We start from the raw sequence: 25,890 nt of genomic DNA, 5'->3' as shown, positions 1-25,890 counted from the left end.
CAGCCATGCACAGTATTTGTTCATACTTAGGAAGTGGTCTTTTTTAGGCTTTGGCCCGGCAGAAGGAGCTCTGAAATCCTCTGCCTCCAGCCCTCCATGGCAGCATTCTCCCTCCCCTGCAGCTGCCACCCTCCCAAAATGTGCCCTGGGCTGTCCTGAGCCTTGTGTAATCTTTTGCTTCATCAAAGCAACGCTCTCCTTCCTCTTCCCTTTTTAGCTCAGGCAAAGTGAATAAAAGGGGGAAAATCTCAGAAGGAAATTTGCGCGCTCTCGCTGCATTACAGCAAACTGAAGCCATAGCAGCAGCCCATCTGCACTTGGCCTAAATTTGGGTTTTTCTATCCGCCTCTCATCCCCTCTTTCCTCCTTGCAGGTGATGCACACTCACGCCTGCGCTGCTGTCCCAGTTTCAGTTAGGACAGAGTTAATTTTCCTCCTAGTAGTTGGTAGGGTGCTATGTTTTGGATTAGGATGAGAAGAGTGCTGATAACATGCTGATGTTTTAATTGTTGCAGAGCAGTACTTAACACCAAGCCAAGGGCTTTTCAGCTTCTCACTCTGTCCTGCAGCAAGAGCTGGGAGGGGACAGACCCAGGACAGCTGACCCAAACTGGCCAAAGAGGTATTCCATCCCATCTGACATTATGCTAAACAATATATAGGGGTGGCTAGCCGGGGGGAGGGGGCCGGCTGCTCAGGGTTAGGCTGGGCATCGGTCATTGAGTGGTGAGCAATTGCATTGTGCATCACTTGTTTTCATACACATTATTATTAGTAGCACTGTTATCATCATTATTGTTCACAGAATCACAGAATTTCTAAGTTGGAAGAGACCTCAAGATCATCGAGTCCAACCTCTGACCTAACGCTAACAGTCCCCACTAAACCATATCCCTAAGCTCTACATCTAAACGTCTTTTAAAGACTTCCAGGGATGGTGACTCCACCACTTCCCTGGGCAGCCTGTTCCAATGCCTAACAACCCTTTCAGTAAAGAAGTTCTTCCTAACATCTAACCTAAAACTCCCCTGGCGCAACTTAAGCCCATTCCCCCTCATCCTGTCACCAGGCACGTGGGAGAACAGACCAACCCCCACCTCGCTACAGCCTCCTTTGAGGTACCTGTAGAGAGCAATAAGGTCGCCCCTGAGCCTCCTCTTCTCCAGGCTGAACAAGCCCAGCTCCCTCAGCCACTCCTCGTAGGACTTGTTCTCCAGGCCCCTCACCAGCTTTGTCGCCCTTCTCTGGACCCGCTCAAGCACCTCGATGTCCTTCTTGTAGCGAGGGGCCCAAAACTGAACACAGTACTCAAGGTGCGGCCTCACCAGAGCCGAGTACAGGGGGACGATCACCTCCCTAGCCCTGCTGGCCACACTGTTCCTGATACAAGCCAGGATGCTGTTGGCCTTCTTGGCCACCTGAGCACACTGCTGGCTCATATTCAGCTGACTATCAACCATCACTCCCAGGTCCTTCTCTGCCTGGCAGCTCTCCAACCACTCAACTCCCAGCCTGTAGCTCTGCTTGGGGTTATTGCACCCCAGGTGGAGGACCCAGCACTTGGCCTTGTTGAACTTCATGCAGTTGACCTCAGCCCATCGGTGCAGCCTATCCAGATCCTCCTGCAGAGCCTTCCTACCCTCGAGCAGATCGACACACGCACCTAACTTGGTGTCATCTGCAAACTTACTGAGGGTGCACTCAATGCCCTCGTCCAGATCATCGATGAAGATATTAAAGAGGACCGGCCCCAGCACCGAGCCCTGGGGAACGCCACTAGTGACTGGCCTCCAACTGGACTTGACTCCATTTACCACGACTCTTTGGGCCTGGCTATCCAGCCAGTTTCTTACCCAATGAAGCGTGCGCCAGTCCAAGCCAAGAGCAGCCAGTTTCTTGAGGAGAAGTTATTATTGTTATTATTATTTTCCTGTCTTAATAAACTGTCTTTATCTCAACTGACATGCTTCACTTTCCTATTTCTCTCCCTCATCCCAGAGAGGGAGGGGGGAGGATGAGTAAACAGCTGTGTGGTGTTTAGCTGCCAGGTGGGTTAAACCACAACAGCTGCCCAGAGGCCATACCTGCCCTGTCCATAGGCAAATTGACTGCAGTGGGGCCTTGAGGCAGCACTGCCACGCTCCCATCCCAGCTCTGCCCTGGCTGCCCAACCCCACCAGTGCGGAGCTTCCCACCAGGAAGGAGCCTGCAGGCTTCAGAAGGAAAAATCCAAGCAGAAACCCCAGTAACATCAAGGGTTTGTTCCCAGATTAAAAATTACTTAGTAAATAGCCTTACTTGCTGTAAATGGAACAAAGATCTCTTCTGCAACCCAACATGCCACCAAAGCATAATGAAACAGCAGTTCAACACTGCGGTTATTTCTGCCAGCCCCAGCACAGCCATCTGCACTGGATGGGTGCTAGGTGCCTGGGGGAACGCTGCCACCACCACCACCCCAGCAGCTCTCCCCTCCCACACGTTTGCAAAGCAAAGGGAGAGCTGTGAAAGTTTCTTGGCAATGAGCGGCTGAGGAATTGCTGCCAGGCACGCAAAGCTGGTTCAATACACACACAGGATGCTGAGCATCACATGAGCACAGTGCCATGCTCATACCCTTGTATCCCACAGCACGCTGCAGCCAAAATCCCAACACTGGCTCCTCTGGGACCCATGCACCTTCTCCTTATCCTGCAAGGCTGCTTCCTGGGCATCACTGGATTTATCGGAGCCCAAGCCTTGCTGCTTGGTTCCTGATTACTGTACCCAAACGAAAGCCAGCATGCTCAGGGGAACTGCAAAGCCTTGGTGCCAATGCTCTGAAGGGGATGAGTGGCTGCTCAGCACTTCTGTAGGCCCAAAAGCACAGTTCACACCCCAAAGAACTTGCAGCATTCCCCATGCCCTGCCTTTTCTTTCCCCTACAGCTCATCAGCAGCAAAGCGAGGAAGCAGCCCCCAACCCCCCCCCCACACACACACACACGCAGGGGTGCCCCCGAGAAGCACTACAGGAACTGTGGAGCACCCAGAGGCAGGACAAGACACCCCCCCCCCCCCCCTTTTCCTGGCTGGAGTCCCAACTCACCCAGAAGCAGTCCTGGAACCCTGCCTCCGGCATGCTGCTGCAGCCCCGGGCTTCGGCTGCAGCTTCATAAGCTGGGATGGGGGCAGAGACCTGCAGAGCTGAGCTCACCACACAGCCCTAACCCACAGCCTCAGCCACAGCTGCAGAGGGCTTGGGGAGGGCTTTAGGGCACCTGAGTTTAGTGTCAGCCACACTCCCACCCCAAGTTCAGTGTCACTGCATGAGGTGAGCAGACACTGGCCTCAGAACAGGGATGGAAGATGAAAGCAGATGGACACCAACTGCACTCAGGATAGCCTGATTCACAGCCTCTAACACAGGACAGCTACAATAGGCCAGTGTGAGGAATGTTTTAACAATTCGTGTCAATAAAGAACAGTCCTGTCTGCCTCTGGGCCCTGCACTGGCAATTTAATTCTTGAACCACAGATGCAGTGTGTCCCAGTCTGCCCCTCATTCTAGTCAATTTATCAAGTCTTCAGAAAATACTCCTCAAATTTATGAACCTGTTTGCTTTTGTTATTCCGAATTTCTAACAGTTACAGCCTTTTTTCTGTCTTCTTCGAGATTAATTTAACACTGCTATAGGTGTGACTGTCCCTGTGAATGGCTGGTGAAGAATGTTTTAATTACTCGTGAAGTGTCAATAAGAAAGCTATTTGTGTTTGTATGAAGTCTTTGATGTCTGGGGGTTTCAGAACAACTGATAACAACTAGTGACTGTTATGGGATACTATGCAGGCCTCTGATATCTGGCCAGGTGGCCAAGAGATTAAGAAGAAGAAAAAAAGAAGCTGAAGGACGGCTGGGAGACAAGACCTGCAGGGGATGCTGTGTAAACTTGACACGGTGCCAAGGAGTACAAAGGGGAAGGACAAGAAAAAAACTTGGAGAGGAAGACTACGAGCCTTCAGCATGAAAGACCCCTAGAGACCCCCAGAGGGACCACCGGAGACTGATGCGCATGCTCCAGTAGGAGGGACTGAAACCCGGAAGCTAATTATAATAGCCTATTTTTTTTAGAAGTAGTAATGAATATGTATTAGCCTAGGAGCATAAAAATCAGCTGCTCGATGTAACTGGTGTGCGTCCTGGTGGAGCGGAGACTCCCGGTGCACCCAGTGCTGTTTGCTTACCTCTATTCTTTTAATAAATCCTATTTTTTTATTTAATCCTATTTTGAAGAATGAGCCATTTCTAACAATTTGGGGGCTCGTCCGGGATGGCTATGGTTCCTGAATTCTGATTTGATCTAGGAGAGGCGCCCCACCATTTGGTGGCTCCTGTTTGAGTCTGGTCGGGACTAATGCCATCCTAAACCAGAATAAAGGTAAGCAAAGAATTTGTTTTTTTTTGAGCTCCCTTGCCGGCTGTTGTTTTTTTTTCCCGTAATTCTGCGCGCGAAGATCCAGACGAAGACGGGAGTCGTAAGTGTTTGCGGATACTGTTCGGTTGGGATCCGGACAAAGACAACAGAGTCGTGTTTCCGGATACCGTTTGGTTGGGTAAAGGTGCGGTTGCCAGTGTTTGTGTGTGTGAGAGCGTAACTGAGACTTCTAAAGTCAGCGTGGAGGTCTTTTTGTTTTCTCACCGGTTCTAATCTCCTGCGGGGGATTTGGCCGGTGAAGGGAGTGATTCTATAGAAGTGGTTCCTATAAAATTCGGGGATACGTGGGTGGGTGACAGGTCCTAAACCCCCTGCAAGACACTCTCACTGGGGGCAACCAAGGGCTGTGGGAATTGCCACTAGTAAAATTCCCAGATGGGTCAGATAAAATCGAAGACCGAGGACCAGGAAGGGAGCAAATTACCAGATATACCACCAGAAAGTCCATTATGAATAATGATTAGAAATTGGAACAATAGGGGCCCCAGAAAATTAAAGAGTAAATTAAAAATGATCCAGTATTATATGATAGAATGACCAAAAGAACCCTTAAGACCCCATGTATTTTGATCCACAGAGGACAGGGTCTGTCAGGCTTTGAACATTAATAGTAGAATACCCGTGGATCCGGAAAAGAGCAAGCTGAAACACTGGAATTAGAAATTAGAGAGCAATTGATTAAGAATGCATATGTGCTAATTTGTGCCTGTGCTGCACTTATACCACCAGATAACAGGAGCCTCTTGGACCCCAAGAACCAGATCAAAAACAACCTCATGGTTGGGACTTTAATCAAGGGGTCTGAGATAAGGAGGACTGTTCACAAAGGGACAGGTTATGCATATGTATAGGAATGTTCATGTATATGTAACTCTTTACTAAAGCAAGTTGCCACATTAGGTGTGCACGACTTTGGTGGGACTACCCGCCCCGTGCTGCACGGAACTGAGTAAACATACCTACTTTACAATCTTACGGATTGTGGGGTCAGCTTTCTGTGAGTCATTTTGGTGAGCCAGGCAGGAGACACTCTGCTCAGCTGTGGGATCGGCTGCAGCGTGGACGCCCCTAGGTGCACCTTGAGTGTTTTGCTCAGAGGGGACTCCACTCTCAGCTGCTCACCGCAGGAGCAAAGATCTCCTGAAACTGTAGACAAACGGTATGTTTTCAGCTGCTGGAGGGATACTAACTGGAGTGTTAATAATTGTATGTGTTTTTATGTATGTATTTTGTGTTGAAAGTATTTGTGTAAGTGTAAGGGTTTGAAACAAAGTGTTACAAGTCACTTCACAAAGAACTCAGAGACAATACTTGTTGGGTTGGTTATCATTCCAAATTATATTCCTGTGGTATGAATGAGATGTGTGAGAGGCCTCTGTGTGCGATTGTGCTGTGTGAGAGACAGCATTGCTGCAAAGCAAGTGCAGAGTTCCGATCCGTGGTTCCGTACTCTCTGCAAGGGGAGTGGGTGGAGACGAACGAAGTGCGTGACAGACTGAAAAGAAGTGCTGTTTTATCCAAGGTTTGAGTGGATCAGAGAGTCAGGAATGGAACAAATGCTTTGATATTTAATCTTCCTACAAACCAGTTGTGACTGAAGCTTATTGACAGAACTACAGCAAACCACAGAGGAAGGTAGTATTTAAATCCCTCACAGTTAACGTAACAGCTAAATGTGCAGGTGTCCTGAGACACAGGGACAATCAGTTCTGAAAGAATACATCTTCTGAAAGCCAGGCACGAGGAGCATGACTTAGCAGTTCTAAGAAATAGTCTGTCACAGTATTAGACTGTGAGAGGATAAGAATACTGTGAAGTATTAACTACCACCCATGCCAAGACAGCAGCTTGACAACTTCCACAGATGTATGCCTTCCTCTGACATCATCTGTCTAGCAAAAACAATGAAAGCAACAAGAGCAACCCTCAATTGTCACGATGGGAACTGCAGTCAGCCACAAAATCCCATCACTACCCCTCCCAGGTTTTATACAGGCAGTTTGATCTACTCAACAGTCAAACATACCCTGTTTTTTCAGAGTTCCTTTAGCAAGCATGTGTCCAGGGAAGTTGTGCACGTATGTAATTAAAGTAGCTAGCCAAAAGGACAGTAATTGAGAACAGAATATCCAAGTCTTTTTACATGGAAACTTTTATTCTCAGTGAGATCTGTACATTCAAGTCACGCATACTTTTAAGTCTTCAATGGAGCTGGAGCACGTGAGCACAAAAAACACCTTATCTGTTTGAATGGTTAAGAGTTTATGCCTCAAAAGTAGCCAGGAAATTTGTGACTATTTCCTTCAACTTCACTTCTGTCTGGTCAGAGATCTTCCCTTCGGTCCTGTTGAAGGAGAGTTCAATTAAGCTTCTGAGCTTCTGACACAGAAATGAATGTACAGTTAATTCCCAAGTAACAAAAAACAAACAAACAAACAAACAAAAAAACTTTACTAACACAACATCCCTTCTCCTCAAGAAGAGTTAGTCCTGTTAAGAACTAAGGTTTGTCAACAAATACTCTCAGAACAGAGCCTTGCTGAACTGGGTACAGCTACGCCACAGAGGTGGAATGCACAGATCTGACTCAGGACAAAGCAAGCTAGAACCAGGTCACAGGACAAGACCATGGAAATACTCAAATCCCAACAGTCAGCTCAGTAACAAGGCAGCAAGCAGCACTTCATCTACAGTAGTCTAATAACTCAGCTATCAAAATCATGCCAGCTCACTGCCTGAAGTGATTTCAATTTCAGGTTACAGGACAAGCATGCAAATAGGTTCATTTTAAGCATCAGCTGGATTTCTTGAGTAAAAACTGCAGACAAGATACTGAGCTCTGGATAACAGCACAAGGACAGCAGGCAGGCTGATTTAACCTCCAGTCAGAGGCAGCAGAAGGCCTGATGTTCAAGGATACACTAGCTTTACAGTTCAGTGACCATTATCTGTGCTCCAGCTCTCACCCCTGGGATGAGCTAAGATGAATTATTATACCTGATCGTGGAGAGGAGGGTCTGGTGCTGGCTCAGTACGTGAGCTAGGAAAGCACTCTCAAATTTAGTGATTTTGCTGGGCTCCAGCTTGTCCAAGTGACCTCTTACACCAGCATAGATAACTGCAACCTGTTCCTCAATAGCCATGGGAACTGCATGAAAGAAAACATCCGTACTATTAGCAACTCTTGTGTCAGGATACATCAGTATCAGTCTCTCTGAAGATCAGCTGTATTTATGCAAGTCAAGCCTGCATTTACAATATCCAAAGGATATCTTCATGCTGCCACAAAGACCAACGCAACAGACTAAGAGGGAATGCAGGCACATTACACCCAAGACACTCACCGTACTGTCCTTGTTTGAGGAGCTCTGTCAGACGCACACCACGATTCAGCAACTGCTGTGTGGCAGCATCCAGATCAGACCCAAACTGAGCGAAGGCAGCTACTTCACGGTATTGAGCCAATTCCAGCTTCATGGTACCTGCCACCTACAATAAAAGTTGAGGTCACACTGAGTTTCCCTAGTTTTTAAATGAATCTAGTTGTCTGTGGGTCATCTTCAGCTGACAGTTCTTGCAAGTCAGCTAAATAGGTGATTAATCACATTTCTAAGAAATCCCACACTGTCTGGCCATAACTTGTTATTCCTCCCTGAAAGTATCACAATTGATACATCTAACTTGTATCTGGATTAAGAAGTGTAGCGTTAAGAGAGCATTCTCTGTATCCAACTAGATCAGCATAATTAAACTGACTATTTTTGACTGGTTTTGACTAGTCAAACATCTCTACACAGATACTCTTCCCTCCACTCCCCATGCCCCGCTTCCTGCCAGCATGTGATAGAAATACCACAGATCCCACAAGTTTGTTCTTTGAGAATTTTCTGAAGTTATTTCATAATACCAAGGAATTCAGAACTTAATTCCCTTTGTATTCATGACTCTGTAAAGAGTGAAATGGGTTGGACAGCTTGCACACTGCTCATCTGATGACAGAAGCTATCATTCCATGCTTACTTGCTTCATAGCCCTGGTCTGAGCAGCAGAACCCACACGGGACACAGACAGACCAACGTTGATAGCTGGACGGATACCTTTGTAGAACAGCTCTGTTTCCAAGAAGATCTACAGGAGAGATTTATTTTATTATCCTGGTTAGAAGCTCAGAAGCCTCCTTCAGACATGCCAGTACATCTGTGTAACTTACCGGCAGACAAAGAGTAAGCCCTACCTGTCCATCAGTGATAGAGATGACATTAGTTGGAATGTAAGCAGACACATCACCAGCCTGAGTTTCAATGACAGGCAGGGCAGTCAGAGAGCCACCTCCAAAGGAATCATTCATTTTGGCTGCTCTCTCCAGCAGGCGGGAGTGCAGGTAGAACACATCACCTGGGTAGGCTTCACGACCAGGTGGACGGCGCAGCAGCAGAGACATTTGACGGTAGGCAACAGCCTGCGCAGAAGCAAAAAGAAAGCTCTCAGATTTCAGTAGCTTATTTAAAATTTGGATTTTTTTTAAGCCTAAGGTGATCTTACAGCTATAAGCATCAATGCTCAACTATGAGGCCTATAAAGCAACGTTTCCTGACCTGCTTGGATAAGTCATCATAGATGATCAATGCATGCTTTCCGCTGTCTCTGAAGTATTCCCCCATGGAGCAGCCTGAATAGGGAGCCAAATACTGAAGGGGTGCAGCATCAGATGCTGTGGCAGACACCACAATAGTGTACTTCATGGCATCTAGAAAGAATTTGAGAGACTTGTCACCTTAAGTACGTTACCTTATCATGCCAGTAATCAGCAAATGCAACATGTATACCAAGTGCTAGTTGCTGAAGTAAACCCAGGCAGTATCACTAGTTACAGGAAAGAACAACAGATATTAACCTATCATTTAGCTTGACTAACTCAGGAAATGTCAAGAACAAGTTTACAGCAGCTATTGTCTAGCACTCACAGATTATTTTTCATTTAAAGTGAGGCTTAAGCTTTGACTAAGACACCCTTGAGCTCTAGAGGAGAGGGATCTGGAAGTCTGATTTCTTAGCTTTTACAAGAAAGCACTACACTGCTTCACAGTCCAAAACAAATTGCCACTAAAATACCTTTTTTCCCTATTGGGTATGATTCTGCTTGACCAGCAGGCAAGAGGTAAGGTGCTTAATTTCTTCTAAACTCTGTTATATATGCAGCTTTTTTGTCAGACAAAAAACTGTTTCTGAAGATTCTATCACATAATGGATTATGTTTGGGCAGTAAAGTCTCTTCACCAAACTTTAAGTTGTCATTCACACTGACTTGTGCACAAATGAAGCAAACGCTAAGTCCATAAAAATACTTGTGGGCCACAGCTTATAATCAGGCCTGCCTGACTGTCAAGAGGAAACTCCCCCAACTCTGATGAAAAAAACATGAAGGATAATGTTTTTAGAAGAAATTCAACAGTTTCAGGGCATCATACTACTTTTCTAATCCAATGAAGTAAAAAGGTGTCCCATCCCTGAAAATGGCTGTAAAAAATCTACTTGTAGATTTTAAGAATCTACTTATTTATTTAAGAATCTTCTTATTTAAGAATCTACTTATTTAAGAAAATAATTTCGTCTGTACTTTCAATTAGACGAGCTGGCAGGGAAGAACACCAGCCTGGCTGAACAGAGAATTGTGGCTTGAGCTTAGGAGAAAAAAGAGGGTTTATAATCTTTGGAGAAGTGGGAAGGCCACTAGGGAGGACTATAAGGATGTTGCGAGGCTGTGCAGGGACAAAGTTAGGAAGGCCAAAGCTCATCTGGAGCTCAATCTGGCTACTGCCATCAAAGATAACAAAAAATGTTTTTATAAATACATCAACACAAAAAGGAGGACTAAGGAGAATCTCCATCCTTTACTGCATGTGGGGGGAAACTTAGTTACAAGAGATGAGGAAAAGGCGGAGGTGCTTAATGCCTTCTTCGCCTCAGTCTTTAGCGGCAATACCAGTTGTTCTCTGGATACCCAGTACCCCGAGCTGGTGGAAGGGGATGGGGAGCAGGATGTGGCCCTCACTATCCATGAAGAAATGGTTGGTGACCTGCTACGGCACTTGGATGTGCACAAGTCGATGGGGCTGGATGGGATCCACCCAAGGGTACTGAGGGAACTGGCAGAGGAGCTGGCCAAGCCACTATCCATCATTTATCAGCAGTCCTGGCTATCGGGGGAGGTCCCAGTTGACTGGCGGCTAGCAAATGTGACGCCCATCTACAAGAAGGGCCAGAGGGCAGACCCAGGAAACTACAGGCCTGTCAGTTTGACCTCAGTGCCAGGGAAGCTCATGGAGCAGATCCTCCTGAGAGTCATCACGCAGCACTTGCAGGGCAAGCAGGCCATCAGGCCCAGTCAGCATGGGTTTATGAAAGGCAGGCCCTGCTTGACGAACCTGGTCTCCTTCTATGACAAAGTGACGCGCTGGGTGGACGAGGGAAAGGCTATGGATGTGGTCTACCTTGACTTCAGCAAGGCTTTTGACACCGTTTCCCACAGCATTCTCCTCAAGAAACTGGCTGCTCTTGACTTGGACTGGCGCACGCTTCGTTGGGTTAGAAACTGGCTGGATAGCCAGGCCCAAAGAGTCGTGGTAAATGGAGTCAAATCCAGTTGGAGGCCAGTCACTAGTGGCGTTCCCCAGGGCTCGGTGCTGGGGCCGGTCCTCTTTAATATCTTCATCGATGATCTGGACGAGGGCATTGAATGCACCCTCAGTAAGTTCACAGATGACACCAAGTTAGGTGCGTGTGTCGATCTGCTCGAGGGTAGGAAGGCTCTGCAGGAGGATCTGGATAGGCTGCACCGATGGGCTGAGGTCAACTGCATGAAGTTCAACAAGGCCAAGTGCTGGGTCCTCCACCTGGGGCGCAATAACCCCAAGCAGAGCTACAGGCTGGGAGTTGAGTAGTTGGAGAGCTGCCAGGCAGAGAAGGACCTGGGAGTGATGGTTGATAGTCAGCTGAATATGAGCCAGCAGTGTGCTCAGGTGGCCAAGAAGGCCAACAGCATCCTGGCTTGCATAAGAAACAGTGTGGCCAGCAGGGCTAGGGAGGTGATCGTCCCCCTGTACTCGGCTCTGGTGAGGGCACACCTCGAGTACTGTGTTCAGTTTTGGGCCCCTCGCTACAAGAAGGACATCGAGGTGCTTGAGCGGGTCCAGAGAAGGGCGACAAAGCTGGTGAGGGGCCTGGAGAACAAGTCCTATGAGGAGTGGCTGAGGGAGCTGGGCTTGTTCAGCCTGGAGAAGAGGAGGCTCAGGGGCAACCTTATTGCTCTCTACAGGTACCTCAAAGGAGGCTGTAGCGAGGTGGGGGTTGGTTTGTTCTCCCACGTGCCTGGTGACAGGATGAGGGGGAATGGGCTTAAGTTGCGCCAGGGGAGTTTTAGGTTAGATGTTACGAAGAACTTCTTTACTGAAAAGGTTGTGAGGCATTGGAACAGGCTGCCCAGGGAAGTGGTGGAGTCACCATCCCTGGAAGTCTTTAAAAGACGTTTAGATGTAGAGCTTAGGGATATGGTTTAGTGGGGACTGTTAGCGTTAGGTCAGAGGTTGGACTCGATGATCTTGAGGTCTCTTCCAACCTAGAAATTCTGTGATTCTGTGAGTTCATAACATTATAAGAACAGGATGCCCTCATTTGCCAGGCTGATGATTGAGATCTGTACCTGCATCTGTGAGCCTCTTCACCAGCTGCGCAACAGTAGATCTCTTCTGGCCAATGGCAACGTAGATACAGTACAGCTTCTTTTTCTCATCTGTTCCATCATTAAATCGTTTCTGGTTGATTATCGTGTCAATTGCAATTGATGTTTTCCTGTACAACACAGTTTGGTTAAGCTACCCATTGTCCTCCCAACCTCCACCCAGCTGCATTCAGGTTCATGCAGTAGAGCATACTGCATTCAAGTCTATTTATAGAAACATTTTTCTTTGGGCATTTAACTTACCCAGTCTGCCTGTCACCAATGATCAGCTCACGCTGTCCACGGCCAATTGGCACCAAACTGTCCACAGCCTTAATACCAGTCTGCATAGGTTCCCGCACAGAGATTCTGGGAATGATGCCAGGGGCCTTTAAGCCAACTCTCCTACGTGTCTTCGATGTAATAGGACCCTTAAAAGAGAAAAAAAAACCCTGTTGCAGTCTGCATCACACAGGAGAAAGCTTAATGCTTAGCATTACACTGACCTTCCCGTCAATGGGATTGCCTAGCGCATCTACTACACGGCCCAGCAGCTCTTCCCCAACAGGAACATCCACAATGGCACCAGTCCTCTTCACGACATCCCCTTCCTTGATCAATCTGTCATTACCAAACACGACAACACCAACATTGTCGGGCTCCAAGTTCAAGGACATTCCCTATGACAAAGATCATGCTAACATGAGAAAAGTGATACCAATATCTATGGTAAATTTTTGATGCTTTAATATTGATGCAATTAGTCTCCAGCATGAAATATGGGACACTGTCAACAATTATCAATGTTCTGCTTACATCAAAATCCTAGAATATCCTGAGCTGGAAGGGACCCACAAGGATTGAGTCCAACACACTTATCTTCTCCCATACTGGTGACAGAACCTGCCTAAGCCTTTAGTTTACTACATAATTATACTTGCAGCAATCATTCCTCTCCCAAATAAAAACCAGAAAGGATAAGTAGGCTTCAAATACATTTCTCTTACCAAGGAATTAACAAGGGAACTGGCTTATCTGCCTCAGGCAAGCCAGAGCATTAACAATGCTGGAAGAGATGCTGCAGTTGTCTCAAGGAACAGTCAGCTTTTTAACTCTAGTCTACCCTTAGGACTAGCAGAATCACAGAAGCCTCCCGAAAACCAAAGAAAACAAAATCCTGTGCCAAATTAGCTCTTTACACTTCCTAGAGGAAAGTAAATAAAGCTCAAGTGTTGGCTAAGAACAAGATAACGATACCAAAAGCAAAGCATTACAAATTCAAAGAATATTTGCTTTCTGTAGTATTTGACTAGTAGTTAACTAGTTACTACACATTAACATTACAATGAAGTCTGTGAAGTCTCCATATGGTAAGTCCATACACAGTCTCAGATTCTCCTTTAAAAAGTTATCTGTTCATTTCAATGATAAATGAACTGCTTTAGTGAAAGCTCACCTTCAGCCCAGAAGAAAACTCAACCATTTCTTCTGCTTGGACATTTCTTAGGCCATACACACGGGCAATACCATCACCAATTGAGAGCACGCGGCCAGTCTCCTCAAGTTCAGCAGAGGTATCAGCTCCCAAAATACGTTCCTCAAGAATAGAGGATACTTCAGCAGTGCCTAAAAGATATTTCAAACCAGACTTCGCAAATTAAGGCTTACTGAATTTATACTGTGCCCATCTTTAATTCACAAGCCAAGGTACCCTCTTCCAGGTATACCATAAGTTCTAGCAGGGAATGTTTTTCCTTACATATGCTGCAGAAGGTAAGTAACAGTTTCTGTGCTCGCAGCCAATAAAAGCAGTTTCAGCTCATCACTGAACCGACATCAATCAAAACACTGATGGCTGTTTAGTTTTGCCATTGATTTCCTTCATTATGTCCTACACTGTTAGCAATCCCTCTGTCTGGAGGGCCATTAGACTTCACTCAGAAAGCACAGACATTCCCTCTCTGCAGGCAGTGCATTTACTTAGACTAGACCCATGAAAACATCGACTCATTTGTAACCCAGCGTATTCTAAAGGCACTTAATATGTTTACAGAACAAATTGCTCAATATAAGCTATAACCACGTATTTTCTATCTTCCTCCAATTTGGCAGTATGCCTCCAACAACTTTTTATTTCCTCAGCTAGGAAACAGTAAGCAACATAGTGAAACTTATTTCCTAGTAATACCTTTACTTAGCCTAAAGCACGTCAAAAATCATACACGAACTGCTACCAAAGCACAGCTATGCAGTGCTGCTGCCTTCTTAAGATGATAGCGGCACGTGAGTTATCATAATTAAGGACACAAGGTCAAACTCAAGCGGGCAAGAGAAAGCCATCCTTTCCCTGATGTTGCCAACAAGCAGACAGGAAATTGGATTTGAGTCATTTTTCAGATAATTCTGTAGGACTGAAAGACTGAATTGGATATTTGGGAGGCAAATAAGCTGAGTAAGTGTAGTTGGTTTACGTGGCAAGGTTTTGGTAGCAGGGGGCCATAGGGGTGGCTTCTGTGAGAAAGATCTAGAAGCTGCCCCATGTTTGGGAAGGGCCCCATTGTTTTCCAGAGCTGAGACAATAAGCGATGTTGTTTTGCGCCTCTGTGAGAGCATATTTAAGACAGGGAAAAAAACGCTGCGCCACACAGCAGCTGGGAGAGTGAAGGGAGTGAGAAACAGCCTTGCAGGTGCCAAGGCCAGTGTAGAAGGAGGGGGAGAGGTGCTCCAGGCGCCGGAGCAGAAGTCCCCTGCAGCCTGTGGTGAGGACCATGGTGAAGCAGGATGTCCCCCTGCAGCCCATGGAGTACCACGGTGGAGCAGGTGGCCCTGCACCGACAGAGGCTGCCGCCTGTGGAAGACCCCTGCCGGAGCAGATTCCAGGCCGGACCTGTAGCCCGTGGAGAGACCACGCAGGAGCAGGTGATCTGGCAGGAGCTGCTGCCCGTAGGGGACCCAGGTTGGAGCAGTTTTCTCCTGAGGGATGGACCCTGTGGTACGGACCCATATCTGGAGCAGTTCTGGAAGAGCTACTGCCTGTGGGAAGCCCACACCGGATCAGTTCATCAAGGACTGCATCCCGTGGGTGGGACCCCACAGCACAGGGGACGAGAGTGACCGAGAAGGAGCAGCAGAGAAGTGCTGTAGACTGACCATAACCCCCATTCCTCCGTTCCCCTGCGCCACTCGGGGGGAGGAGGTGGAAGAGGGTGGATGGGGGGGGGGGAAGGTGCTTTTGGTTTCTTTCATTTGTTTCTCACTTCTCTAGCTTGTTAGTAATGAGCAATAAATCTTACTATCTCCTTATGCTGAGTCTGTTTTGCCCGTTACAATAATTATTGCGTGATTTTCTCGTCCTTATCTCAACCTTTGAGCCCTTTTCACATATTTTCTCCCCATTCCTCTTTGAGGAGGGGGAGTGAGAAAGCAGCTGTGGTGGAGCTCGGCTGCCCATTCGAGCGGAACCACGACAGTAAGCCAGCTGACATGACCACTCCATTAGTTTGGACATGCTCTGAACAATTATTAAAGTTAAGTCTGACAGACACGACCGCGTAACTAATATTTCACTTCCCAACACTAGCAATACATAAGCATCCTCAAATGTTGTCAGCTGACACATGCACCTCACACTCCAAGTTCAAATTACCTTGCCTGACTGATCAAGGTCTTAAGCAGTACTCTTATAATAAAGGCCTTTTTTCTGACTCACCGGTTTTCTGGAAACATGTTTTAGAAGCATGAACGTTTCTTGTAGCAACAACTGCTGCACCCAGGGTGTTTCTGGAAACCTAAAATAAGTAATTGTTTCAATAAGCACAGCCTCTTTGATCACACAAAATATTTTAAAGAGAGACTACATTAAATATATAACCTCATACTGAGAAATTTTAACGTCTCCATTTTGAATTGAACATCAAAGCTCTGTATTCACAGTTACAAAACTGAATCCATCATGAATAAACAACCACAAATACTAAAAGAGACTGCAGTAAATCACTTGCTGCATTTTTTTTGCATAGCCCTTGTGTTACACTGTCACCACCACAGCATTGCAGCAGCTCCAACAGCAGCACCTCCTCTCATCTGCCACCATTCCCCACAGCATCAAGAGGTCAGTGAAGACCTCGTGCATCTGCACAAGGGGAAAAATAAGGTTATGTCTTCTGAGGACTGACCTTTCTTAGTAAAGTCTAATGGCAACATTTATGAAGCACGGCTAATATATATGATTACACAAAAAAACAAAAAAAGTTATGATAATGAATGTATTAAACAGCTGTTATATACCCCGAAGCTCACAGTGCAGTTCCACAGCAGTATTAATACAATTTCTCTGAAATCCCATGAAGGCCTCTGCATTCACCTCCACAAGGGACACAGGTTGGAGGGGGACCCTGACAGCTCCCTGCACCCTTCGTGGTGCCCCCCAGCAGGGCTACACACCGCAAACCCCACAGCCCCAACAGCACGCAGCCACTTCTTCCCCCCCCCCCCAACCAAGCCAATTTTCACCTTCAGCGAAGGGCACGGCGCCCCCTACCCCCCGTCCCCATTCCCCAAAACAACATATCCCCAGCAGGGCCCGGTCCCCTGGGTGCTGAGGCGATCCCCCCTCACCCCCACCCCATACCAGACCCCCAGGGGCCGCATGCCAACCCCCAGCCGAGCTGAGGAGGCCGCGGCCGCTCAATATCACCGCGGCCCCCAAGATGGCGGCAGCCGCCTTTCCCTCAGCCCTCCTCAGGCGCCCACTGAGCGGAGAAGAAAGCAAACTCACCAGGCTAGCATACCGCATCAAGGAGTGGGCGACGGTACCAGCCAGGCGAGTTGAGAACATGGTGGTAGCGCCTGAAGCAGACAAGATGAAGCTACCAGTCCCACTCTATCTCCACAAAATGGCGGCGCCGCGCTCCGCCCTGATGGGCGGTGAGGCCACACCTGGGGTGGAGAGAGGGCTCGGAGCACTCCTCCGGCCACTCAGCCTTCCTCGTGCGTGCTTGACAACTTAAAGCGAGACATATTGTTCAAAAGGAATGGAAAATGGAGACTGTTAAGTCATGGAACTTAAAGGATTGTTTGTTAAGGATTGTTTGTTACCTTTCCTGATTGTACATGTGTATAGACATACTTGCGTTTAGTATGTAAAGCAATGTTCAGTATATTTAGAATGTTTGATGTTTGTGTGTGCGTGTTGGTGGAGCATAGACTCCCCGCACACCCAGCGCTGTTTACTTGCCTTTTATACCTTTTAGAAATATTTGCTTTATAAATATTACAAAATTCAGATTGAATTCAGACCTCATTTACAACACGTACAATCAGGAAAGGTAACAATCCTTTAAGTTCCATGACTTATTAAACTCGAGTACGCATATATATATGTAAAATCAGAAAAGGTAACAAACGATCCTCTAAGTTCCATAACTTAACAGTCTCCATTTTCCATTCCTTTTCTTGATTATATACAAGTCTCCATTTTCCATTCCTTTTGAACAATATGTCTCGCTTTAAGTTGTCAAGCAACTCGGTCTTCGGGCCATATGTATCCCGTTCTTCCCAGATCGAAGAAAAGCATATCCATCTCCTTTTCAAGGCCAATAGGGCCTGGGTCAAAAGGCACGTCCAGGTCACCAGGGGGCGTGACAGCAAAAGCCTTCGATGGCTGTAGCAGCAGAGGGGCCCGTGGCGTAGCAGTCGGATCAATAAAGGAGCCCGCAGCTCCCTCACTGTCTGGCAAACCACACGTTTGTGACTGTGGTCCCACATGGCTCTTTAAGGCCTCAGAGACTGATCGCCAGGTGTTGAGCAATCCCACTGCAACCTTGCCGTTTTTAGTTGCAGAGTCCCACACCTTGACCTCAGTTTGGTCCCATATTTCAGGCTCATAAACTGTCCAATTGTTAATAAGGAGAATAAGCTGTAAGGTTACCAGGACAGCCTCTGTTCCTAAGGACGTATGATTCCCCATAATGCGCAACTGCTTACCAGCGAGAGGCAGTTGTGTGCACAGGTCCGCTTCTCTCAGCTCGAGCTTCTCTCCAGCTCCAGTACGCCTGTTTCCAGTGACTTTCTGTACGAGCTTCTCTGAGCGGTTTGCTGAGTCTGGCCGAACCTATCTTCATGAGGCAATCAAAATGCCTGTTCCCGTCCTGGTCTCCATTCTGCCAGCCTGTTCCTCTTCACTTCTTTTTCTTGCTTCTTTACTGATGTAACTTCATCCTGTTGCCTTCTTTATCTTGAGGGCAGGCTCCCCTCATACCCTTCTCTCCACAGCAGTTCTTTTCAAAACAACTTTTCATTGGTCAAACAACTTTGAATGTAACAACAACAGCAAACACCCAGAAACATCCATGCCTTAACAGCTGGAGAACAAGAGAACCATCTGGAGAACAAGAAACCCCAGACTGCATGGAGTCTCCTGAATCGCCCTTCTTTGTTCCCTCTAAACTCTTTTATATTCCTGATGGCCTCATCGTTAAGAGTCTAATGTTATCTCAACCATGGGGCTTTCCAACCCCCATGGGCACATTCCGAAATCTCCCCCTTCTTTATTAATATCACTGTCGTGGTTTAACCCGGCCGGCAGCTAAACACAACGCAGCCGTTCGCTCACCCTCCCCCTCCCTCTCTGGGACGGGGGAGAGAAATGGAAAGTGAAGCCCGTGAGTTGAGATAAAGACAGTTTAATAAGACAGGAAAATAATAATAACAAAATAATAATAACAATAATAATAATAATACAATGGTGATAATAGGAAAATAATAATAATGTGTACAAACAAGTGATGCACAATGCAATTGCTCACCACCCGCTGACCGATGCCCAGCCTAACCGAGCAGTCCGGCCCCCTCCCCCCGGCTAGCCACCCCTATATATTGTTTAGCATGACGTCAGATGGTATGGAATACCCCTTTGGCTAGTTTGGGTCACCTGTCCTGGGTCTGTCCCCTCCCAGCTCTTGCTGCACCCCCAGCCTGCCTGTTGGCAGGACAGAGCAAAAGGCTGAGATGTCCTTGGCTTGGTATAAGCACTGCTCTGCAACAATTAAAACATCGGGGTGTTATCAGCACTCTTCTCATCCTAAGCCAAAACACAGCATTCCACCAGCTACTAGGAAGAAAATTAACTCTGTTCTAACTGAAACCAGGACATCTATCCACCCTTTATTCCATACCATTTATGTCATGCTCAGGTTACACTCTTTTCCATACATTCTAATTAGTCACCTATAGTAGTCATGGTAGTGATAACATACAGTATTATATAGTAATTAACATGGTACAATTCAGTTCATGGGCTATTCTCACCCAGTATTAAATCCCCTTGAGGTACACACCGGACCTCTCCGTTCTTTTGCATTACCCACCAAGTGTATCCAGGTCCCTGAGCAAAAGCAATTCCACAAATGGGTTTGCCTTTTCCTGAGGCAGGAGTAGCCCAGACTGTTTCACCCAGCATATTTCTTACATGCACTACAGGAACTTTATCCCCTTCTACAGTACGTAACAGGTTTGATTGGGCAGGTCCAGCTCGGTTAGCAGATCCCCTAGTATTGACTAACCAGGTGGCCTTTGCCAAATGCGTATCCCAATTTTTGAATGTCCCAGCGCCCATTGCTTTCAATGTAGTCTTTAACAGTCCATTGTATCGTTCAACTTTCCCGGAGGCTGGTGCATGATAGGGGATGTGATACACCCACTCAATACCATGTTCTTTGGCCCAAGTGTCTATAAGGTTGTTTCGGAAATGAGTTCCATTGTCTGACTCTATTCTTTCTGGGGTACCATGTCGCCATAGGACTTGCTTTTCAAGGCCCAGGATAGTGTTCCGGGCGGTGGCATGAGGCACAGGATATGTTTCCAGCCATCCGGTGGTTGCTTCCACCATTGTAAGTATGTGGCGCTTGCCATTGCGAATTTGAGGGAGTGTGATGTAATCAATCTGCCAGGCCTCTCCATATTTATATTTCAGCCATCGTCCTCCATACCAAAGAGGCTTTGACCGTTTGGCTTGCTTGATTGCAGCACATGTTTCACAGTCATGAATAACCTGTGCTATAGCGTCCATGGTCAGGTCCACCCCTCGATCACGAGCCCATCTGTATGTTGCATCTCTACCTTGATGGCCTGAGGTGTCATGGGCCCATCGGGCTATAAATAATTCACCTTTATGCTGCCAATCCAGGTCCACCTGAGCTACTTCAATCTTAGCAGCCTGTGTTGGGTCTGTCTGAGCTGGAGTCACCTTTTCCCTGCAGCAGCCCACACAGTGCTGTACTCTGCACTCGTAGCTGGAACAGCACTGATATCACTCCAGTGTTGTGTCTATTGCTGCATAGTGCTGGCACAGCATCAGGACTCCTTCCAAGCCCCCAAGAGCCAGCAGACTGGGGGTGGGCAAGTGATGGGGAGGGGACATTGCTGGGGCAGCTGACCTAAACCAACCAAAGGGATATTCCATAACACCTGATGTCACACTCAGCAATAAAAGGGGGGGCTCTCGTGGGGGAGGGGGCTGTTCCTCCTGAACAACCACTACGCGTTTGGGGCCCTGCTTCCCAGGACGTGGCCGAACACCGCTCGCTGATGGGAAGTAGAGAATAATTTTTCCTCTCTCTGTGCTTCCGCGCGGACTGATTGCTTCTTTTGTCTCTGTTTTTTTTCCTCCCATTCCCTTTCCCTTTAATTAAACCTTTCTTATCTCAAACCTCGAGTTCTCTGTGTTGTATTTTCTCCCCCTTCCTCTTTGAGGAGAGGGGGAGTGAGAGAGCGGTTGTGGTGGAGCTCGGCTGCCCACCTGAGTAAAACCACCACAGTCCTTTTTGGCGCCCAACGTGGGGCTCGAGGGTTGAGATAACAATAGCATTGATTGAAGTATTTACAACTAACATATTGGTAGTCATAATGCTCGGTTTTCTGGTAATACTTTTCTGTGTGGATATGTTGTATATAGCCCACTCTCTGTTTTCTTTTTTCCTTTACATCCGATCGGAGAAAGTGTTGAAGTCTGTGCTTGTTTTTTTTATCATGTTGTGCTGTAACATACTGGCCTTCAGTTTTGTTTGGTATTCAAACCCGGCATTGTTATCCTCCTGGTCTCCTGGAGATTATCTTATTGAAAATATTAGGAATTACAGTGCCTTCTACTTTTCTCCCTGTGGGCTAATTACAGCAGCCTTTCAGTATCTTGGATACCCCTGGTCAGATATTATCCTCCTATCACTAGGTCTAGCGTTTGTCATCTTCCCCAAAGTAAAGCAATTTATTAAGAATATTATTCAAGGACCTGTCCCCAGACAAAGTTGTGGGTGGCAAGGTGTGTGTGGGGATTTGGGCAGGTACCTATCACGGTTTTCTCCTCCAATGGTTCTAAATTTCACCCCTGAACAAGTACAAAATCCAAGAAAACTGGTGGAATGTTTGAAAGACGTATGCCCTGACCCTGGCAATACTAGAGAACTCCACCAGCTGGCTGCACTCTGCTGGGGTCTGGCTTACGCCTATCAGATGTCAATTAACATTGCCCAGCACCCTCAAGGGGATAGGGAGGTTCCTGAATTTGATAATGAGACAGCACACACTGTGACCACCCTAGAGGACCGACCATCTATGGTATCAGTCGCCCCTGTAGTAAAGACGAAACAGTGGAAACGGAGATCAGGTCGTTTAGTAAGGGAAGAAGCTCCTTCTACGGATGAGGGAGAAGAGGAAAAGGCAAGTGGCTCTAAAGCAGCGTTATCACGGCAACATCGCGAAGAAGAGACTGAAATCATAGATGAATCAGAAACTACTCGGTCTCTATCTCTGAGTGAGCTGCGAGAAATACGGAAAGACTTCAGTCGCCATCCAGGTGAGCACATCCTCACTTGGCTGCTTCGATGCTGGGATAGTGGGGCCAATACCCAACAGCTAGAAGGCAACGAAGCCAAGCAGCTGGGATCCCTTTCTAGAGAAAGACTCATTGATAGAGTAATTGGAAGAGAGGCACAAGTTATCAGCCTCTGGAGGCGAATCCTAACAGCAGTGAAAGAAAGGTATCCCCACAAAGAGGATATTGTCTACCAAGTAAACAAATGGACCACTATGGATAAGGGCCTCCAGCAGCTGCGGGAATTAGCTGTGCTGGAGATGCTTTATAGTGATTTAAACAACGCCCAGGCACCTAAAGACCCCGATGAAGTGCAATGCACAGCGTCCATGTGGCGGAAGTTTGTACGAGCTGCACCCCCAACACATGCCAGCACACTGGCAGTCATGGGTTGGGACGAGGGGATGGGGCCAACTGTGGATACCGTGTCCAACCAGCTTCATAAATATGAAGAAAATCTCTCTCCCCCAGTACGGGGCTGCATTTCAGCTGTGGAGAAACTGTCCCAACGGTTAGATGAACACATAGCTTCGTCCTCACCTAAACAGAAAAATCTTTCGGCCATCAAGCGCCAGCAGTCCCCGGCTCAAACAAGGGAGAATCCGGGACGCACACCGCGAGGTACCTTGTGGTTTTATTTACGTGACCACGGGGAAGATATGAGGAAGTGGGATGGTGAACCGACCTCGGCCCTAGCTGCTCGGGTACGTGAGCTACGGAAAGATACAACAGCGACAAAGAGGGCCCCTAGGAAGATTGCTGCCCCAGTTTCTGTTGAACAGTCCCCCAGAGGCAGTAGAAGGAATAGTATTACTCCTGACCCTGATGAAGAGTTTTCTGCTTCACGTTTGGAAGAAATAATTGATAGATACTCCGACCAGGATTAGTGGGGCCCTGCCTCTGGCCAGGTAGAGGAGAGGGACAACCGGATTTACTGGACTGTGTGGATTCGATGGCCTGGCACACCGGAACCGCAAAAATATAAAGCTTTAGTGGACACAGGCGCACAGTGTACCCTAATGCCGTCAGGCCACCAAGGGGCAGAACCCATCTCTATCTCCGGAGTGACGGGGGGATCCAAAGAGCTAACCATATTGGAAGCTGAAGTGAGTCTAACTGGGAATGAGTGGCAAAAGCACCCCATCGTGACTGGCCCAGAGGCTCCGTGTATCCTTGGCATAGACTACCTCAGGAAAGGGTACTTCAAGGATCCAAAAGGGTACCGGTGGGCTTTTGGCATAGCTGCCTTGAGCACAGAGAAGATTAAGCAGCTGTCTACCCTGCCTGGTCACTCACAAGACCCTTCTGCTGTAGGATTGCTGAGGATTGAAGAACAGCAAGTGCCAATTGCGACTACAACTGTGCACCGGCGGCAATATCGCACCAACCGAGACTCCCTGATTCCTATCCATGAGTTAGTTCACCATCTCGAGAGCCAAGGAGTGATCAGCAAGACTCATTCACCTTTTAACAGTCCTATATGGCCAGTGCGGAAGTCCAATGGCGAGTGGAGGCTAACAGTGGACTATCGGGGCCTGAATGAAGTCACACCACCACTAAGTGCAGCAGTGCCAGACATGCTAGAACTCCAGTACGAACTAGAGTCAAAGGCAGCCAAGTGGTATGCCACAATTGATATTGCTAATGCATTTTTCTCTATCCCTCTAGCAGCAGCATGCAGGCCACAATTCGCTTTCACTTGGAGGGGCATTCAGTATACTTGGAATTGACTGCCCCAGGGGTGGAAACACAGCCCTACCATCTGCCATGGACTGATCCAGACGACACTGGAACAGGGGAACGCTCCTGAACACCTGCAGTATATCGATGATATCATCGTATGGGGTAACACAGCAGAAGAAGTTTTTGGGAAAGGGAAGAAAATAATTCAAATTCTTCTGAAAGCTGGATTTGCCATTAAACAGAATAAAGTCAAGGGACCTGCACAGGAAATCCAGTTCTTGGGGGTAAAATGGCAGGATGGACGTCGCCACATTCCGACGGATGTGATCAACAAAATAACAGTTATGTCTCCGCCAACTAGCAAAAAAGAAACACAAGCTTTCCTAGGTCTTGTGGGATTTTGGAGAATGCATGTGCCAGGCTATAGTCAGCTTGTGAGTCCTCTATATCGAGTGACTCGAAAGAGGAACTCTTTCGAGTGGGGCCCCGAGCAACAACAGGCCTTTGAACAACTCAAACAAGAAATAGCTCGTGCAGTAGCCCTTGGGCCTGTCCGTACTGGACCAGCTGTGCAAAACATACTGTACACTGCAGCTGGGGAGCATGGGCTCACCTGGAGCCTCTGGCAGAAGACCCCAGGAGAAACTCGAGGCCGACCTTTGGGGTTCTGGAGCCGGGCCTATCGAGGATCAGAAGCCAATTACACCCCAACTGAAAAGGAAATATTAACAGCATATGAGGGGATTAGAGCAGCTTCAGAAGTTGTTGGTACAGAAGCACAACTTCTCTTGGCCCCACGGCTACCTGTGTTACATTGGATGTTCAAAGAGAAAATCCCCACTACACATCATGCAACCGATGCTACATGGAGTAAATGGGTAGCGTTAATTACACAGCGGGCTCGAATGGGGAAACCCAATCGCCCGGGAATCCTGGAAGAGATTATGGACTGGCCAGAGGGCAGGGATTTCGGAGCACCGACAGAAGAAGTAACGCGTGCTGAAGAGGCACCACCATACAATGAGTTGCCAGAAGACAGAAAGCAATATGTGTTGTTCACTGATGGATCCTGCCGTGTGGTAGGGAGCCATCGGAAGTGGAAAGCTGCTGTGTGGAGTCCCACACGACAAGTTGTGGAGGCCATGGAAGGGGAAGGTGAGTCGAGTCAGTATGCAGAAGTGAAAGCTATACAACTGGCCCTAGAAATTGCTGAAAGAGAAAAGTGGCCGGTACTGTATCTCTACACTGACTCATGGATGGTGGCAAATGCGCTATGGGGGTGGCTGCAACAATGGAAACAGAACAACTGGCAGCGCAGAGGTAAACCTATCTGGGCTGCTACCCTGTGGCAAGATATTGCTGCCCGGGTAGAAAACCTGGCTGTAAAGGTACGTCATGTAGATGCCCATATGCCTAAGAATCGTGCTACCGAAGAACATCAGAACAACGAAGAAGTAGATCGAGCTTCAAAAATTGAAATAGCTCAGGTGGACCTGGACTGGGGACGTAAGGGTGAACTGTTTGTAGCTCGATGGGCTCATGAAACATCAGGACATCTGGGGAGGGACGCCACATATAGATGGGCTCGTGATCGAGGGGTGGACCTGACCATTGAGGCCATCACACAGGTTACCCATCAGTGTGAGACCTGTGCTGCAATTAAACGAGCCATGAGGGTAAAGTCTCCCTGGAACAGGGGGAGATGGCTTGGATTTCGATATGGTGAGGCCTGGCAGATTGACTACATCGGACCACTTCCACAAACCCGCCAAGGCAAACGGTACATACTCACCATGGTAGAAGCAACTACTGGGTGGCTGGAAACATACCCTGTAAACCATGCCACGGCCCGAAACACTATCTTGGGCCTGGAAAGGCAAGTGCTGTGGCGACATGGTACACCGGAGAGAATAGAGTCCGACAATGGGAGTCACTTCCGAAACAATTTGATCACTTCCTGGGCCAAGAGACATGGCATTGAATGGGTGTATCACATCCCTTATCACCCACAAGCCTCTGGGAAGGTTGAGAGGTACAATGGACTGTTAAAAACTATGCTGCGAGCATTGGGTGCTGGGACATGGAAACATTGGGATATAAATCTACCAGAGGCCACTTGGCTAGTTAACAACAGGGGGTCTGAAAGCC

At 47.5% G+C, this 25,890-nt stretch overlaps 1 protein-coding gene across 1 annotated transcript; it reads right to left on the bottom strand.

Annotated features, from left to right (window-relative positions):
- Positions 1-6,608: 6,608 nt before the first annotated feature.
- LOC116501424 (ATP synthase subunit alpha, mitochondrial-like) lies at positions 6,609-17,110 on the bottom strand. The gene is made up of 12 exons (XM_032206976.1): positions 16,969-17,110; positions 15,901-15,979; positions 13,648-13,817; positions 12,698-12,871; positions 12,456-12,622; positions 12,174-12,322; positions 9,070-9,221; positions 8,709-8,933; positions 8,495-8,602; positions 7,819-7,963; positions 7,472-7,622; positions 6,609-6,818 (listed from the first exon to the last, which is right to left on the bottom strand). Exons 1-12 carry the CDS (start codon positions 17,026-17,028, stop codon positions 6,737-6,739), a joined length of 1,662 nt encoding a protein of 553 aa, XP_032062867.1. The 5' UTR covers positions 17,029-17,110; the 3' UTR covers positions 6,609-6,736.
- Positions 17,111-25,890: the final 8,780 nt, after the last annotated feature.

Source organism: Aythya fuligula, chromosome W, assembly GCF_009819795.1.
Source record: "Aythya fuligula isolate bAytFul2 chromosome W, bAytFul2.pri, whole genome shotgun sequence".
NCBI lineage: Eukaryota > Metazoa > Chordata > Aves > Anseriformes > Anatidae > Aythya > Aythya fuligula.
This window is presented reverse-complemented; position numbering and strand designations above follow the sequence as displayed.

Bases quoted from the DNA above. Each gene is read 5' to 3' on its own strand.
- LOC116501424 (XM_032206976.1), bottom strand. From the start codon at position 17,028: ATGTTCTCAACTCGCCTGGCTGGTACCGTCGCCCACTCCTTGATGCGG. The intron at 12,623-12,697 runs GTCAGTGTAATG...TTCTCTTTTAAG, and splicing joins GCAATCCCATTGACGGGAAG to GGTCCTATTACATCGAAGAC. The intron at 8,603-8,708 runs GTAGGGCTTACT...TCTCTCCTGTAG, and splicing joins TCTCTATCACTGATGGACAG to ATCTTCTTGGAAACAGAGCT.